The sequence below is a fragment of the Meleagris gallopavo genome, chromosome 5, assembly GCF_905368555.1.
Source record: "Meleagris gallopavo chromosome 5, MGAL_WU_HG_1.1, whole genome shotgun sequence".
In the NCBI taxonomy this organism is placed as follows: Eukaryota; Metazoa; Chordata; class Aves; order Galliformes; family Phasianidae; genus Meleagris; species Meleagris gallopavo.
In genome coordinates this window covers 50,384,868-50,401,815 of record NC_139408.1, presented here as the reverse complement: position 1 = coordinate 50,401,815, position 16,948 = coordinate 50,384,868, and the positions used below count along the sequence as shown (strand labels likewise).

Genomic DNA, 16,948 nt, shown 5'->3' with positions numbered 1-16,948 from the left:
GTTTTTTCTTAATGCCTAAGGCAGCCAGCAAGTCCATGTGTTTTCATTTTGCTTTTTATGTTTCACATGCTCCCCTTCCCCCCCACTGCCCCTAAAGACAAAGGGTGGATAACATTTCTCTGCAATCGTATACAGTGCAATTCACTTACAAGAATTGCTTGTTCTGTGTATACATGCCTGGGAAAACATTTCTCAAACCAGGTGTAGTATCGGGAAAGATGATTTGTAAGATGTAGGACATTACTAACACATGCATTAATTTGTTATTATGAAAAGCATTATGACTTAATGTGCAATTCTGTTTCCCACGAGACATGAAAAAATCCCTACCTGGAAAGGAAGCTCTCGAAGACTGCTTGGAATATCTTTCAGTTTTTTTAAAGGCACTTTTGATCTGTCACCATAATCTACAAAAAAAACCTGACAGGGAAAAAAAGAACAAGGAGCATCAGTGGAGTCTCAACAGCATTAGAAATCACACTTCTGTAGAAAGTAAAATGACAATTTGAGCTTAATCTTATCAAGTGAAAGAGAATCATTTCCAGAGTCTGGAAAATATGCTAATCAAGACAACCTGAAAATAATAGGTCAAATATTTATAACACATATTATTTGATCCCTTGGCATACACGCAAGAGGTACTGGAGTCTCCTTCTTTGGAGATACTCAAAATCCATCTGCATGCTTTCTTGCCCAACCTAATGTAAGGAACTGCCTTAACAAAGGTTGGACTGGGTGATCTCCAGAGATACCTTTCAGCCCCTACAAACAAAAAAAGAAATATACCAATTTGCTAGTTCACCCTATTCTGGCAATACAATATGCTCAAATTCATTTTAGTTCTAGTTTTCTAGATTTGTTCTCTTTAGTGCAATATAATTGTCATGAAAATAATCCTCAGTTAAAATTCTTACTAAAAAAAAACAACCTCCCAGATAATTACAGTTAACCCAGTTACCTCTGGATTAACAATTTGATCGAACACAATGCACTACTGTACCTCTGCAAAATCTCCAGAAACATAAAGAATACGAGCTCTGTAGTATCCTGTGTTTTCAAGACGAGTGAATGGTGCTAGACAAACCAACTCCGGATGTGGAGACACTGACAAATCTGTCAAGTTCTGGTAGTTCAACTCAGCAGTGAGAGTCTGGAGTACAGACCTATTTTTTTCATCTATCCTGTACCCCCAGAAGTGTCCAACTTCTACTATCTGAGAGTAGAAAAATTAGACAATATCAGATCACATCATCACACTCATCCACATCAAGTACAAAACAGCTTTGAGCAAAATATGTGAAAGCACTCCTACTCCTGACACACAGAAGTTTTCTCACACTGCAATGCTGTGATGAAGCATTCATCACTCATAAGAGGTTATTCTTCATAACATCAAGTTTTTAAATGTCTCTCTGCTGCATAATTACAACACACTCTTCACCTAAGTAGGCTGATAAAAGTATTACTAAAATATAGAAAAGCAGAAGAACATTTCCAAATAAAATCAACACATTAAAAATTTTAAGTATATGACTGATTAAATAGATGCATACAGCTACAGCACAATGTTCTTGTTAGTGAAAGAACACCAGAGTTAGCTACATGCATAAGCAAATCAGCATTGGTACATTACAATTAGCCATTCTTCAGGAAACTGATAACACCACTATTTCAATCAAGTTGAACAACCCCCCTTTTTCCAATTGCTTTCTGTACTCATCTACTACTTCTGATTTTATATTGAATGTGTTTGAAGAAGAATGTTTAGTGTGGATCAGAATAAATGACCACACTGCTGACATAGCAAAAAAGTACACTGCACAGATTGGAACATGTTTGATCATCAAATCCATGAACATCTTTGAACTAAGAGACTTAGCTGAATAAACTAAGGAAATTATTCCTTTCTGCCTTTGCACAACATTTCAGTTCTACCAAGAGCCAGTTTAATATTTTAGCCTCTAGTTTCCATCAGTTGTTAGGATTTTTTTATTTCAGCAACATATATATTGCTTTATATTGCTCAAACTGTTCAAGACACAATAGTTAACACAAGATGTAAACATTTCCAGCTTCAGATTTCATAAGTATTTGCATATACATACAATCTTCTTTAACACATTTTATGCATGCAGTGCCTTCTTGAAATGATCACATAGTGCCATTAGCTCATTTCTCACATCTGCAACTTCTGAACAAAACTATCAGGTAACAATAACCAGGCCTAATAAATGCACAAATATCTACTGATACTCATTTTTGTAGAGTACACAAACATTACACCTTCACCATTCATCTTCTCTACATTTATTCTATCTTTCAGCTGTCAACTGGTATTAGCATCCATTCTTTTCACTAAAGCTTGTTCCATGTCAGTTAGGTACTGATTACTGTTACGACCTTCTTCAGATACAGAACACTCCTACCTCTGTTACACTGATGGACAGAAGACGATTTGGAATCATCTTTAACAGCTGTGAAGTACCAAATGAGACTTCTACGGGCTCCACTGTCTGCTTCCGATAGTCCACATTCACTCTGAAGTTCATAGAATAAAAGTGTTATATACTTCACTTGGAAGTGAAAATTTAAGGTTTTTTTTTGTTTGCTTTCACTGCTTCTTACAATGATGAGGGGTGCACAGGTATGCATGTAGAAAATGGGGGGGGGGGGAGGGGTGGAATTAAAAAACAAATGCAATGACAAAAGTCATGACAATCACACTTTGTAAAGTAAAGGTAAACCCTGAAACTCACTTATGTATTGAAAATGCATTTATTTGATTAGACCATAAAATGACTATGCAGAGCCAACATACCAAAGGAGAAACTAATTATGACCAAACAGAAAGATCCAGGAAGGTACATACCAAGAATCAACTGTGTCATCAGCTTACTAGAAACTCAAAGAATGAAAGTTAAATAGTGGAGGTTGTTGGATTTTTTTCTTCTATGGTATGACTTATAAATTTATTTTTAAAAACAATTTGAATATATTACAGCACAATTATAAATTCAGCATAACCTCCTCCCTCCTCCCCCCCCCCAATTCCCTACAGAACATGGTTACCTTAAAGAGTCCATGTTTCTAACAGTCACATGTTGCAACTCCTTTTTGATATCATCTGGATAATGAACATCCAGTTCAAGAGGAATTTTCAGCTGTGACATTTTGATTGACATGTACACTGCAGGAAGAACCTTTAAACCCTCCATGGGGTTATGAGAAAACTCTATCAAAGCCCTATTTAAAAAAAAAAATCCAAAACAAAAACCACACAAGAAAATTTTATAATAAGTGTGTGACGGGAAAAATCAAAACTAAACCAAGACAATTATAAAAACAGAAAAGCTATCATTTTTTTCCCTGCCCTTATCATGGAGAGTCAGAGAACTACAAAATGTATTTTCCTCACAGGTCTCGATTATGTGCCTGAAAACTTTTCTTATAATTGTTCTTGTAAAAAAAAAAAAAAGTTTTCTAGCAGTCTCAAAAGAACATACCAAATTCACTACATTTAATACAAATAGAAAGAACGTGAAGATACATGTGGGTTTTTTTAATTATTATTATTATTATTTTTTTTTTTTAGGGAAAAGGCATAAAAAGGTCTACATGGAATGATGTTTGGGCAGTTCAGCCCACAGTCAGCCTGCAGACCAGCTAACATTGCCAAGTTGCATGCATTTTGTAGAAAGACAGCAGATGGTACCAATGAACTGAGCTCACTATATAAATGAGAAACAAATACAGACAGATCAGCTGCAGTTAAGATTCTTTGTTACAAAACAAAAGAAACACAGGAGAAATTGGTCTCTCAGGCACTAGCTTATCAAATGTTATTCCAATCAATACATACTCAATTTCAAAGCTCCCTTTTTTATTCTAGTCAATAAAACAAAAACAATTTGATTTCTGACAGATTAAATTAGAAATGTTCATTTTGTCATTACACCATGTAAAATGAAGTCATTAACAGGTTCACAACTGAGACCAACAGACAAGCATGATGCTTAAAATATTTTGTGCTTACCTTGATCCATCATACGTAACAGATTTTACTTGTCCACATTGTCTAAACTGTGACTGCAACTGATTATGGTATAGATAACCATAGGGAGGAATATTTTTCAGCTGTTAAGAAAAGTCAAGTTAAGCTTGGACACATTCAACAACTTTAATACACTATTAACTTCACCTGAATAATTAGTTAGCTCTTATCTTCCTCCTTCACTTGAGCTGCAATAGCAATGATCTAAGAGCCAAATTAAGAAAAAAAACATACTGCATTAAATTAAAAAAAAATCTGAAAAAAAAAAATATTTCTGCTGCTGATTACTGCCCTATCTCATTCCTTCTGGAGTCAAGATTCAAGAAAAGTCCTCAATAGTGGGAGAGGATAGAAGTGAAGACTTCATGAAGAAAAAAGAAACCAATCCATAAAAGCTAATGAGACCACAGGGGCTGTGCTGCACTCAGTGGTACTGCAACAGCTGTCTGATCACAGAACTGCTCTGTATCACTGTGGAAGGTCACAGAGGTTGGGACAAGTCCCTGACAAAAAAATAGGAGATGTTCCATCCAGATTTTAAAATTGTAAGAAGGACCTGGGGAACTACAGACAGGTCAGCCTCACTACAGCCTCCAGACTAAGCACTGATCAGATACCCAAACACTTTCCTAGGCTAATCTGAGCCATTCCGCAGAACTGAAGACAATTTCAAACCTGTACTTATTCAGTCACATAAAAATGAATACAGAGTAAAAAGAAAGAGAATGCAACATCCAAGTAACCTTAAAATAGTAGTATGTGACAAACATGCCAAGTACAAGATTACAAAACAGTAACACTGAAGTTGTAACAACTCTTTTAACTCAGTAAGAATGCACTCTCTCAAAACTTTTTATTAGTTTTCTGAAAGTTGGCTGCCTGCATAAGACCAGCAATCAAATGTGTAGAAGCTAAAGTTAGAATCCTTTTCAAACTGCCCACCCACACAATGTATATTGTAACAGAAGAAAGGAAGACGACATACCAAGGGAGAAATACTTACATACCCCGATTCTATCTCGTCCCAAGACAGAAAAAAAAACCTTGAGAAATACCACTAAAACTATATATTCCTATTACTTGATGCTTGATTACATCATTCAACTTCATAACATACCAACACGGTGGTTTTTGGATCTTTGCCACCAAGCTCCCTCACTGCACCTTGTTCATTACATTTTTGAAAAGAGAAGTAGTTTGGATAGAAAGCACCAGCCATTACAACCTGAAATCAAGAAAATATTTTCTTTTTTTAATTACAGCTTATTATAATATTCAGTTTCTGAAAAAGAGATATAGTTGCAACGTGAAGCAATATCAGTACATCTTAATATGATTTTTTTTTCCTGTCTTCTACCAGAAATTACTGTTGATCCCAATTCAAGTTTAACTCATGCAAATCCTATCCATTTAAAACATATCTTCCATGACTTCAGCTTCTGAACAGTATTTTAATATTTCTGCATGCAGACTAAGTCAAAACTTCAATGGATAACCTCTCTTTCAAAAAGAACATCAATTTTAAAGAAATCCACATACAATACTGTATGACAGCTGTTCAATTTTCACATTACATCACACAGTATTCAACAAATCAGTGAAAAGTTCACTATTTACACAGTTAAACCAACTGCTGTTGAAATGATAAGCAAGTCTGTGAAAACAAAATCATTATTAATCAGTCCGAATAGGAGAAGAAATTTCATTAGAAATTTGAAGCAAGTTACAGTAGCTGAGCAATATCTTATTTTTCCCTCCAGTAACTACTCAAGTCAGTGGCAATTTCAACAGAGAATTCAAAACAAGCAAAAACATCTTCTTCATAGATGTTAGTTTTTATCATTCCAACTCAAACCATCTGTCTTCAGAGTATTTTTTATGACTTAAAGATTAACTGAGATACAAGTTTAATTAATCTCAATATCACTTCATTTTAATTTAATGAACTGACAGAAACAGAGGGATTACCAAAGGTCCAATACTCTAATCATAACATTATTTGTGCTTTTAAATTATCAAAAAAAAAAAGTTCCAACTGCAATCTTAAAAATTTACAAAAAATTTGAAACACAGGGTATCTCAAAGTACTAGTTTGTCAATGGTATGTAAAAGACCCAATTACAAACTTTGGAAGTAACATCTCTACCCAAAGAATTATTTAATAATTACCTGCAAAATGAAATGTTGTTTATATGCATACTCCTGATCCATCGCAGATAGCTGAGTATTAACGTGCATGTTAAATTGTTTGATTCTTTCTTTCAGAAGCTCAACTAACTCTGCCACCTGAAATTCCAGCTCTAGTTACACATTCAAGAGATCAAATCCAACCCAAACGGAAAAAAAAAACCTTAGTAAAAGTCTAAGCAAGAAGGTAAGCCCTCTTACTTTTTAAATGACGTTAATATGCATTTCATCTAATATACTGCTTAGCATCTCTACTAGTACTTTTAAGATATATGCAGTACTAGATTTTATTTTGCACACCTCTAAGTTCTCATGTGACAGTAAGTGTTCAAGTTAACGCTGCTTTCAACAGTGTTTATTTCTCTGGGAGTGAAAAGATGATCTCACATAGTTAAAGAAGATACATACCTAGATATACACACACAGTTGTACGTTAAGTAGGCTTATCCACAATATTACCATCTCTAAAAACATCTCATTCATAAAAATGACTATTTCAGCTCACCTCTCTGACTTTCTTGATATGAACATAATTTAATTGACCCCACTCAAGCTCATCCTAGAGAAGAAAGCGAGAAGTGCAAATGAAAACTATAGCAAAGAAGTTTCTAACAACTAGTATGTTCTCTCACATTCTTTAGTGTAGACAAAAATAATAGCTACATACAATGAATTTCACCTCTTTTTCACAGCTCTTTACTTCTGACCGTGCATTTTGATAACGTATGACAATATATCTGACTACAGCTGTAGCTGGATTATCAGCAGTGCAGCTGTGGAGCATTAAGACTTCTCATATAAACCCAAATGTTCAACTCCTCTGCGCTGCTAGTATAGAATCTCCCCAAGAAGATGACTACCTCAAAACAGAAGACAACCTAAAACTTCATAAGATCTAGAACTTCAGATATTCACTATAAATCAGTGCACGTTGTGCGTTGACATTCATAAAGCACACTATGGTCTGACTTAAGTGGAGAAATCAAGGGCATTTTATCTTACACATAGAAAAAAAGACAACAGGCAGTTAATGTGTGCATACTACTGGACTTTTGAGATTGATACACCAAGATCTTCCACCCTTCCAGATGCTCCCCCCAAAAGACACCCATGGTTAGAGAAGTGTCTTTCAACTACAGCTCAAGTTCCCTTCTCAGCTTCATTTCAAACTTTCTGGCCACTGCCAATCCATCTAACATAGGGACTAGTAAGATGCTCTCTTCAAATACTAGATCCAAGGACTCACTATGACACCTCAAAGCCTGTGCTTCTATTTACTTACGACAATGACATAGTAAAGAAACATAGTAAAGAAAAAATGCCAGTCTAAATTCCTTACTAAGAAGACAGAATACTCCAGTATAAAGTCACCAGTTTCAGTATTGGACAGGAGTGATGAAAAAGTTAAACTAACCTTGGGATGTCTCAGGTCCCCATTCTGTCTGCACATCTGCCATGCCTAAGAAAGAAGTGGCTTAGTATTCAAGTACAAACTATAATAATAATAAAATAACAAATAATAACAATAATAACAACAATAACAATAATAATAATAAAAATCATGGCATATTGAAAACTATGAAAATTTTCCACTCAGGATAATTTTAAAATACTAATTTAGAAATCAGGTGTCCTTCAGCTAACACTATTATACACAGCAGTGCCAACTTGGATGACATTTTTACCAAGTTCTGAATACTTCCAAGGATAGAGATTCCATAACCACTGCAGACAAACTATTCTACCGTTTGACTACAACTCATAGACAACTTCTACCCCTCTCCACTGCAGTATATCAGCAGAACCTCTCTCGACGCAATCTGCGTCCACAACATCTTGCCCTGTGGCTGCACACTTCTAAAAGGAGGCCTGGTTCCCACCCTTTTATCCTACACTCTGCCATGAGATGTAGTAGAAGTTATCAACTAAGATTGGCCCTTTAGGCACCCTCTTCTTAGGGCTGAACAAACTCACATCTAAGCCCACATGTTCCAGCACACCAAGTACCACAGGGCCTTCTGTGAGACTATCAGTATTTCCATGTCTTCCAGTAATTCAAAGTCTCTTTAGCACTACAGAGTTCAGAAGCTGACACTGTACTCAAAAGTGAGCCAGTGACAGGAATCTTAGTTCTACTATAGCATTACTTGCAACACTCAATTGGGTATTAAGAAATATTTGTTCACAAAAAGGATGCTTCGGCAGTAAGTCAGGTTGCCCATATATTTTCTGCAGTCTCCTTCTTCCAAGACTTCAAGTACTAAGCTGAATAAAGCCCTGAAAAACCTTGACTGATCTCACCAACAGAAGACTGGACTTCAGACATCCTGAGGTGTTTTTATGATTTTATTCTGAAGATATGATTGTGATTTTAAGTCTTAAGATGGTTCCTCCTAAGCAGATAAAAAACAGCCCTCACTCTTCAGAACAGTCTTACAGTGATTTTATTGAGCACTGGCATGAACTCTGGGTCTTTGGCTTATGCAAGGACACAAAGTGGTGCAGCTGTAAAATGTAATTTTAACAATGCATCGCTGAAGGTCTGAAAAATTGGCTGGGTTATAAAAGCGTTACATCGCTCTGAAGAAAAAGAACATAAACCATTCTGTGTTTTACATGATTAATACTAGGAACTTCTTTCTGCTTACTGCTTAACTACCATTTGTTCTGCTGGATGCAATCAGACATCAACTTTAAAGACACCTTCATCAGTTGGAAAAAAATCTGCATCCCATGTAAAACAGCTTCTTCATGATTAGAGGGCATCAAGAAAACCTAAGTCTCATGTCCACGTCTTGCTCAAAATCTGCTTCTATTTATGACAAACAGAAATGAAATGGTGTGTTTTCTTTCCTTCTCCACTCTTCACATTGTTTTTCACTTGCTTAGGTGAACAGTAAAAAAAAACTCAGAAAATGAGCAGTGCAATTCATTTTTACCCATTTCCTGCTGCCTTACTCTGGAGAAAAACTGCACACCTCCTTCACAGTGCTAAAAACTGACTCAGTCAGTACTAGCAGTTGTGTTACATAGTGCAAGATAGTCTTAAAATTATTCAAAATATTACCAAATAGCTAAGTATAATGAAGTTTTTAACAACGTCAAAACAAAAATACTGCACTGATCACACAGAAGCGAGAAGGTTTCACCTTGGTCCATCAGACTTCACTGGAAAAATCAGATAGAAAAAAGACTTACCTTAAATGCATTCACAATTGCAATACAGTCACTCTTACTATTCCCAGAAAAGAAAAGTTTACTCCTGGCAAAAAAAAAAAAAAAAAAAAAAAGAACAATTTTCAGTAACATTTTTTCCTCATCTTGAATTTATTATAGCTGAATTATTATAATAAATATAGTAATGAAAACTGCATACATATTATATACAATATGCAGTATTATATACATATGCAGTATTATTACAGCTACACTACCAGCATCTTCCAATACATTAATGAACAAGTTTAATACGTTTATGCTAATTGTTTTTTTTCCACACTTCCTCACTGATGGTAAGCTGTGTGAGCATGCTAACTGATTTTTAATAGACATCGTTCACATCAATGTTCACAGCAGGAAGGCAAAGCTGAAGAACCTTCCACACAAAAAAGGACAACTTAACTTTGCGATACTGATTCTTTCATATAGCAATATTTCAGTGTGTCAGCTGCACTTTGGAAGGAATTTAAACTCAAGACATTAAAAATAGTGTTTTGTGATCAGCTTTGCTTCGTGCTTCCAAGAATAGCCAGGAAGATATAAAACATCAAGGATTATAATACCTGTATCCATCAATAGGCTGCTTGAAAGGCTCTACAATGAAGTTCTGCAAAGAGAGTGCTGCAGCTACAATAAAAAGAGATTAAAATGAAAACCTCTCAGTTACTTATTTTTATGGAAATACAGAAATTCTCATGTTTTTCTTTTACCTATAATAAGGCATTCTTCTAAGCATCCAAAGACATGACCAAGGACGATCAATTTTCCAAGATGCAGATCCACTGGCAAATGTACTAACACATTTCCTAAGAAAGTCAGCTCACCATCATGTGGATTTTCTTCTGCTTGCACACAAGCTGTAAGTGCTCCTAGCTACAAAAATGTAAATTATTTGCTCGTAAAATCTGATCAAGTAAGTCTAAGATTGGTTTGTAAGAAAACAATACAAGAAATAGATGTTGCTTTGCAATTGTTAATTTGAGCCATAACTATAATTAAGTTGAATCAATTTGAAAAATCTACTACCTGAATATAAAACCAAGCTACTGTATACAAATATCATTTCTTCTACAATACAAAAAGAAAAGTGTTAGTACTTTAATATAACTGGTGTTCTACCACTTACCAAATTAATAATTGGAAAGCAAAATTGCCAATTTCCAGGCAGAAAGGGAGATGCTCAGACTGTAAGGTGCTACTTGTTTAATAAACAATTTCACTTACAGATCTCAAGTTCTGTAACATTTTTCTTATTCTTTTTAATCACAAATGCTAGTTCACAAGTATTACAATTTCTTCAGAATTCTGCTTTTACTCTCTCATGAAATTAGTATCCCTTTGAAACGCAGCAGCAACAGAAACTATGCTGAAGAGTATGGCAACCAAATAATAGCCTAACGTGACAAATCATTCCCTAGACATAGTTCTCATTTCAGGTTCCAAGTAAAATTACTAGCATCTTAAATAACAAGTAAAGTCATACCTTTCATTACTTGGATTTCAGCAGCATTAGAAAAAATGCCTACCTCTTTCAGATGAAGTATGGTACGTTCAATGTCGCTTATGTTGGGTGGAGAAAGAGCTGTTGCCAACAAAGCTTTTGGTTCTCCCATATCAAGCTTTTTTATTTTTAATACTGTAGTTCCCAGTGGACAAGTCTGAAGGGAAGACAATGTTATTCTTACTTTTCCCCAAGGGAGGTGTTTAATTTATGAATTAATTGAAGATACTGATCCTTAAAATCAGTTCAAGTTTATAATTCAGTAACAGCTAAAATAATTTTGCATAACTAAGGATACTTTTTTTTTTTTTAACAGAATGTTAATTTCCAAAGTTACATCCATTTTACTGCTGCAATTCTCCTATGAACAACACAATAATGAATCATCTTTCTCAGTTATTTACCAACTTAATTCCATTTAGTTGTACAGCTATTAATAACTACTCAAACAACGCATTCACTTCAGGTAAAGTCTGTGCTACAACGACACACAAAAAAAAATTCATTAGTAAGCCCAAAAATTCTTACCAGCATCTTGGGTAGTGATTTCTCTGGGATACAGTCTGTCCAGAAGACCTTATGTACAAGCCTGTAACAATATCCATTGGAAACACGTCCAGCACGACCTTCAAACAGGAAAACAAACTTACCAGTTTATAAACTGCCCAAGCCACACTGTAAAAATATCTACAAGCATCAAGAACAGCTGAGAAACAGCAGCAAACTCAAAAGGACTCTATTCAGTGTCAGGTAACTCCACTGGAAAGTAAGGCTGTACTTTTAGTCACATACTCAGCAAGGCCAAGCTTCCTGCTATCCAAGATGCTGCTGCTATTAGCTGTATATTGGTCAGCAGCCATAACCAACACTGACCCAGAACCAAATGGAAACAAAGCTGTAACTGTGAAGCTCTCACAGTATGAAAACAATGAAGATCTTTATATCTAAGGATTTCACTTATTACGTACTCCTTTCCACTGAAAATAAAGACTTTGATATCAAAGAGAACTAGTAAGAAAAGGTGATCTGAGCTCATATTTAACCTTATGCTACAACAAACACTATAAAGATACTGCTGTGGATCTTTCAATAACTTAAGAGTCATGAATAGACACGATTCTCTTCCTGCAGAGAATGAACAGCTAACCACTGCTTTCTCTCTCTCATAAGATATGGTCAGAAAAATTACTACTAAAGAACAAGGAATCATTTAAAGTTCTATGGCCCATTAGTTTTAATATTTTCCAATAAAATAAAAAACTTTCCTCCAAAAGAAATACTTCAACAAAATGCAACATTCAGGCATAGTAGCTTAATCACTTTTTAATACCTGACTTGACAAGGAAGTACATTTTTGTATAAATCATTAATGACAAAAATTATCAGTACTTTTCATCTAGAATTCTTCATCAAATTCCTTTCCATTCCCTACTGCCATCTTACCTCTTCTTTGATAACAGTTTGTTTTAGATGCCCAGCAAAGTCTCAAGCTTTGATAATTAGTTTCCTCATCGCAGACCAAAGTTCTAGTTAAGCAGAAATCTATTACTGCAATTCAAAACAATATAATCTTACTAACATTAAGTAGTAATTTATATTTACAGTGATATATAGGTTGATTTTATATAATCAGAAAGGGAAAATTTTTATTTTTCACGAAGAGTATTTTCTTTGCTGGTTTTCTAACAACTAGACTCAAGCTACTGAGAATACTAACAACTGCAAAGAGATTTTTACATAGACACAAAAACAATGCAAATGCATTAAAAGATAATCATTCTGCACATAGATAATCTAAAACAGAATTTGTTAATTTGACACAAGTATCTTAAAATATATTCAGAATGGAAATAAAAAGCTTAAGCTACTTGAAACATAAGGTATAACTCTGCATTTGAAATGCTGCTTTTCCTCTAGTGCAGGATTAAAACTCATTTCCTAATCAATAGTTTTATCTGTATGTATATCCAGAAGTAAAACTTTCCTGCTGTGAAACAAAGAATTCAGTAACTGTCAGAATTAAACACCACCAGGAAAGCTTTGTAAAGGGGTGTCATGCTGCAAAGATTTAGGCAAGCAGTAATGAAGAAAATGTTACAAATACAACGTATGCACAGCTTGAAAATGTAGAAGACTTACCATACTTAACATCAGGAACTGTTACAGAGCTCTCAGCTATGTTTGTAGATAGAATAACCTTTCAAGCAAGAAAGGAACAAGAACCATATAAAGATAGGAACTACTTACATTAATACGTATGCATGAAATATCTAATCTAAGGAGAAGAAATATTAGTATTTCTGCTCTACATGGAAAATACAAACAGTGTAACACCAGAAAACCTGTATTTTCTTGTCCTATTAGTAAAAACGCATTGTAAAGTAGTACAATATATAACATAAACAAATATTTCTTTACATATCTGTCATAACAAAGTATCACAGTATTAGCAGTGACAAAGCAAACCAAGACCCCAACCAAAAAGTGGGGCACAAAAATGGACAGATGCAGGAGGGCCACTCTGCTCTGCAGTGTCCCTGTCAGGTAAGTGGAAGAATCAACATGCACAAACTATCCTGAAGGATAAAAACAGTGTCACATCATAAATTAAGGGTAACTTCCTCAATCTCTGCAGCTCTTTCAGGTCTAAATACCAGTAAAGTCAACAGCTTAGTTAAGAATAACAGTTTATATACTGAGGGGAAAAATAAACAGAAAAGCATCCTTTGCTTTCATGCAGCAATTTTATATAATATTCTTCACAGGAAAAAGTTTTACAGGCTTAACAAAAAAAATAACGATTCAAGAATATTTACTTTTCTGTAGCCAGGAACTGGATTCAAAAATACATTATTTTGTTCTTCTAAGGAGACTCGTGAGTGGAGAGGGTACACTTGCCACCTAAAGAAAATGTATTTGTGAATATTTACTGAAACAAGCATGTAAGAAATAACTATATTTCTGCACTAAATGATCTGTTCTATGTAGGACTCTCATAGATAAAGGATTTACATTCAACTTTAATAAATAAATGTGGTTTAACTTACTTTTTGTTAAACATACGTGTGAGACGTGAGTGCATGTAGCTTATTTCACTGAAACCTAAGAAAAGAATAATCAGTTTTCAGTCATCAGTAACAACTTTAACATACTTCTCACTTAACTCCCATCTTTTCTTCGGGTGTTCCAGTGCCCTTCTTGAAGAGCACAAAGAAACTGTAGTCCAAGAGATTAACAAAGCACTGAGCAAAATACCTTTAGCGCTGGAGACAGAAACATGCAGAAGTCAGCATGTATTCTATTCACATACACACAAACACATTATACTGTATAATTATAACTTTAAAATTAGCTGTTCATGAATGGAACTAAGGCACGTAAAGGTACAGACAAGAAAATCAGGACATGGACCTGTTTGGACACCTTCTACCAGACCTACATGACCCTACACTGCCTGACCATCCTGCTGTCTAATGCTTCCTATTTGCCATACCCCTTGATTCCGAACCTGAAGTCACCACTTGAGTTCAACTTATGCTTATTAGCCATTAAAGAGACTTCTTCCATGATCAGTAGAAATAGACTGTACAAACAGTATTAACAGTAGTTATTATTCAATCTAGCGATTATCTACTAGACAAAGCAGGTAGAAATTGATGACCAATTCTGGAAGAAGCAAGACTCCAGCAGAAAAAAGGATGCCAACAGAAGAGGCAGATCTTTGAATGTGAAAGTTTCTAGTAACAGAACCTGACCAAAAAAAAAAAAAAAACCTAGAATAATGGGAGTGGGGCATGAAGAAGTGGAAAACAAACAACAACAAAAAAAGAGAGGTTGATATTATAACAGATAGGACAGTATCAGCATAATCCCTTTGAAAAGACACCATAAACTTGAAGTCATGCAACTCCTGCCATCAGCAAGTAAATATGAAGAACAGAAGCGAAGCCATTCTTATCTTGTTCAAGCTCTTAAGAGGATGATAAATTACTGTAGCTTTCATTTAGCTCATCAGCTAGTCTTGCAGGACACATTATATACTGGAATGCCTAACTCAGCGATGGATTCAACCAACACAGCCTAAGTCCTTTTACAATTTTTTTTTTTAAATTATTATTATTATTATTATTATTTTTGTTCTGTGAAGAATCAAAAGAACATACATCAAAGTACATAAACAAGAAACAATCGATGTTGCTACATCAAGCATTCATAGATGAAAAAGCACTGGAATTATGAACAACTGCATCGTTTAACATGGCTCTTTGTACCACCTGCTATAAAAATATGGGAACTGAAACTGCTGAAGTATGTTCAGACTAAAATGTACTCTGAATACCTTAGGAAGTCTGAAAGCACACCATATAAACACTAAAACAGGAAGCCAGAGGCAACAAAGACGGTCACTGTACTTATGAGAAAATGGAGTAAGTCCTACACTGATACAATGAAGCAGTTCCTTCTCTATAGGGCTTTTATAGAGAAGGCAACTGCAAGAGAAAGCTGTAATGCCATTTAGCTGGCAGGGAGAAATCTCCACTTGGAGCTACAATATCACTGTTGTATAATGCTGCGCTGGTGTGCTGTGCTTCCAGCCGTAGATCTACCATGCCTACTACTGACCTTAACAAAGCAGTGAAATTCAGAAAGATTTACAGGCAGATATGAAGTCCTCGTAGGGACAAACATCTCTGCACCCAAAGAACAGAGCTATCCCCGGCCTTGATGTGATTCTCAACAGAATGTACCCAGGGGTTTCTGAGATCTTCATAGATGTGAAACTTCGCTAGATTACGTAAAAGAAAACTTGAAACCAAAACAGGTAGTTAAGTTTGTGATGTAGAAATTCTAGGTTGCACCTGAATTCCAAAAATAAAAAAAAGTACTGATTACCACATGCTTTCATTTTGGCTGTCATTACTACTTGAAGCCCTTAGCTAGATTTCAGAAGTAGCATAAGATAACTTCAGTTTACTACATAAACAGAATTTAAACCCAAATGTAACATTATTATTTGCTATGTTGTTCCATATGGTTGTTTTTGGTGATTTTTTTTTTTTAAATGCTCCTACAAACTTACACATAAAGAAATAAAAGTGAAACTTCGGTTTTGCCACAAGAACTTAAGAAAAATCCAGGGAAGAGACTACAATACATGTAGATTAGGAGATGCCTCTGAAAGAACCGCAGAACTTCACAAAATATTTAATAGTTATTTCAAATCAATTTCTCTAGATTAACTGTGAAATTAATTTTATTAAACTAAGTTTGAAAGGAAAATACCCAAATAAACAAAGCAGCCCCGTGTGTTTAACATACAGTTGAAAGAAATAACAAGAAAAATCTTGTTAGATGACAAATAAGGAGCTATCCTCACCTGGTAAAAACACAAGTACACTTCCACGGTCCGGTGTAAAACTCCCCCTAAAAAGAACAGGCAGTTCTTTAAGCTGCTTTATTATCCCAATATACATCTTGAAAGAACTAGCAAAATTGTGTATCTTCTATAGCATGTATTACTCAAACTCCTTCATGAACCAGAGCTTAAAACATCTGTGTAAATATTTTGCCTAGATTATTAGGCTTAGTTTTGCCTTTGAAACAGAAACATCCTTATTTACCAGTTAAATTCATCAAAATTAGGTTTTTTAAAAATTAGAAAAAAAGTATTACACTATCACAACTACAGACAGACTTATTCAGATACGCACAGGCTCATGTTTCAATGTCACTATATTCCTTTAGCTAAAGCCCAGCAAGTAAGAAAAGTAACATTATCAAGAACTACAGGTCATGGTATTAATCAACAGATGCTTTTCTTTAAGTTTCTATGGTAAGCCACGAGGATAAAACTGCCTTAACATTATACAGAACTTTTATTTTAACAGCAATCATACTTAACGTAAAATGTCTCATGCATTTTGAAAGTCTCTACAATCAAACTATATAATGAACTGTAGAATTTTCAGTGGAAGGTAGCAATGGATGTT

General features: G+C 34.9%; 1 protein-coding gene across 1 annotated transcript in view; it reads right to left on the bottom strand.

The window, feature by feature from the left end:
* Nucleotides 1–16,948, bottom strand: part of TDRD9 (tudor domain containing 9) — a 58,792-nt gene that overhangs the window by 11,946 nt on the left and 29,898 nt on the right. The window contains exons 9-27 of the mRNA XM_003206746.4: nt 16,336–16,382; nt 14,006–14,060; nt 13,775–13,859; nt 13,098–13,155; nt 12,402–12,506; nt 11,487–11,584; nt 10,984–11,115; nt 10,168–10,330; nt 10,021–10,084; nt 9,437–9,500; nt 7,653–7,697; nt 6,744–6,797; nt 6,221–6,337; nt 5,169–5,276; nt 4,034–4,134; nt 3,070–3,243; nt 2,427–2,538; nt 1,001–1,213; nt 331–420 (exon numbers count right to left, since the gene is read on the bottom strand). Of these exons, the coding sequence (XP_003206794.3) occupies nt 331–420; nt 1,001–1,213; nt 2,427–2,538; nt 3,070–3,243; nt 4,034–4,134; nt 5,169–5,276; nt 6,221–6,337; nt 6,744–6,797; nt 7,653–7,697; nt 9,437–9,500; nt 10,021–10,084; nt 10,168–10,330; nt 10,984–11,115; nt 11,487–11,584; nt 12,402–12,506; nt 13,098–13,155; nt 13,775–13,859; nt 14,006–14,060; nt 16,336–16,382 (1,885 nt within the window). The remainder of the gene's footprint in view (nt 1–330; nt 421–1,000; nt 1,214–2,426; nt 2,539–3,069; nt 3,244–4,033; nt 4,135–5,168; nt 5,277–6,220; nt 6,338–6,743; nt 6,798–7,652; nt 7,698–9,436; nt 9,501–10,020; nt 10,085–10,167; nt 10,331–10,983; nt 11,116–11,486; nt 11,585–12,401; nt 12,507–13,097; nt 13,156–13,774; nt 13,860–14,005; nt 14,061–16,335; nt 16,383–16,948) is intronic.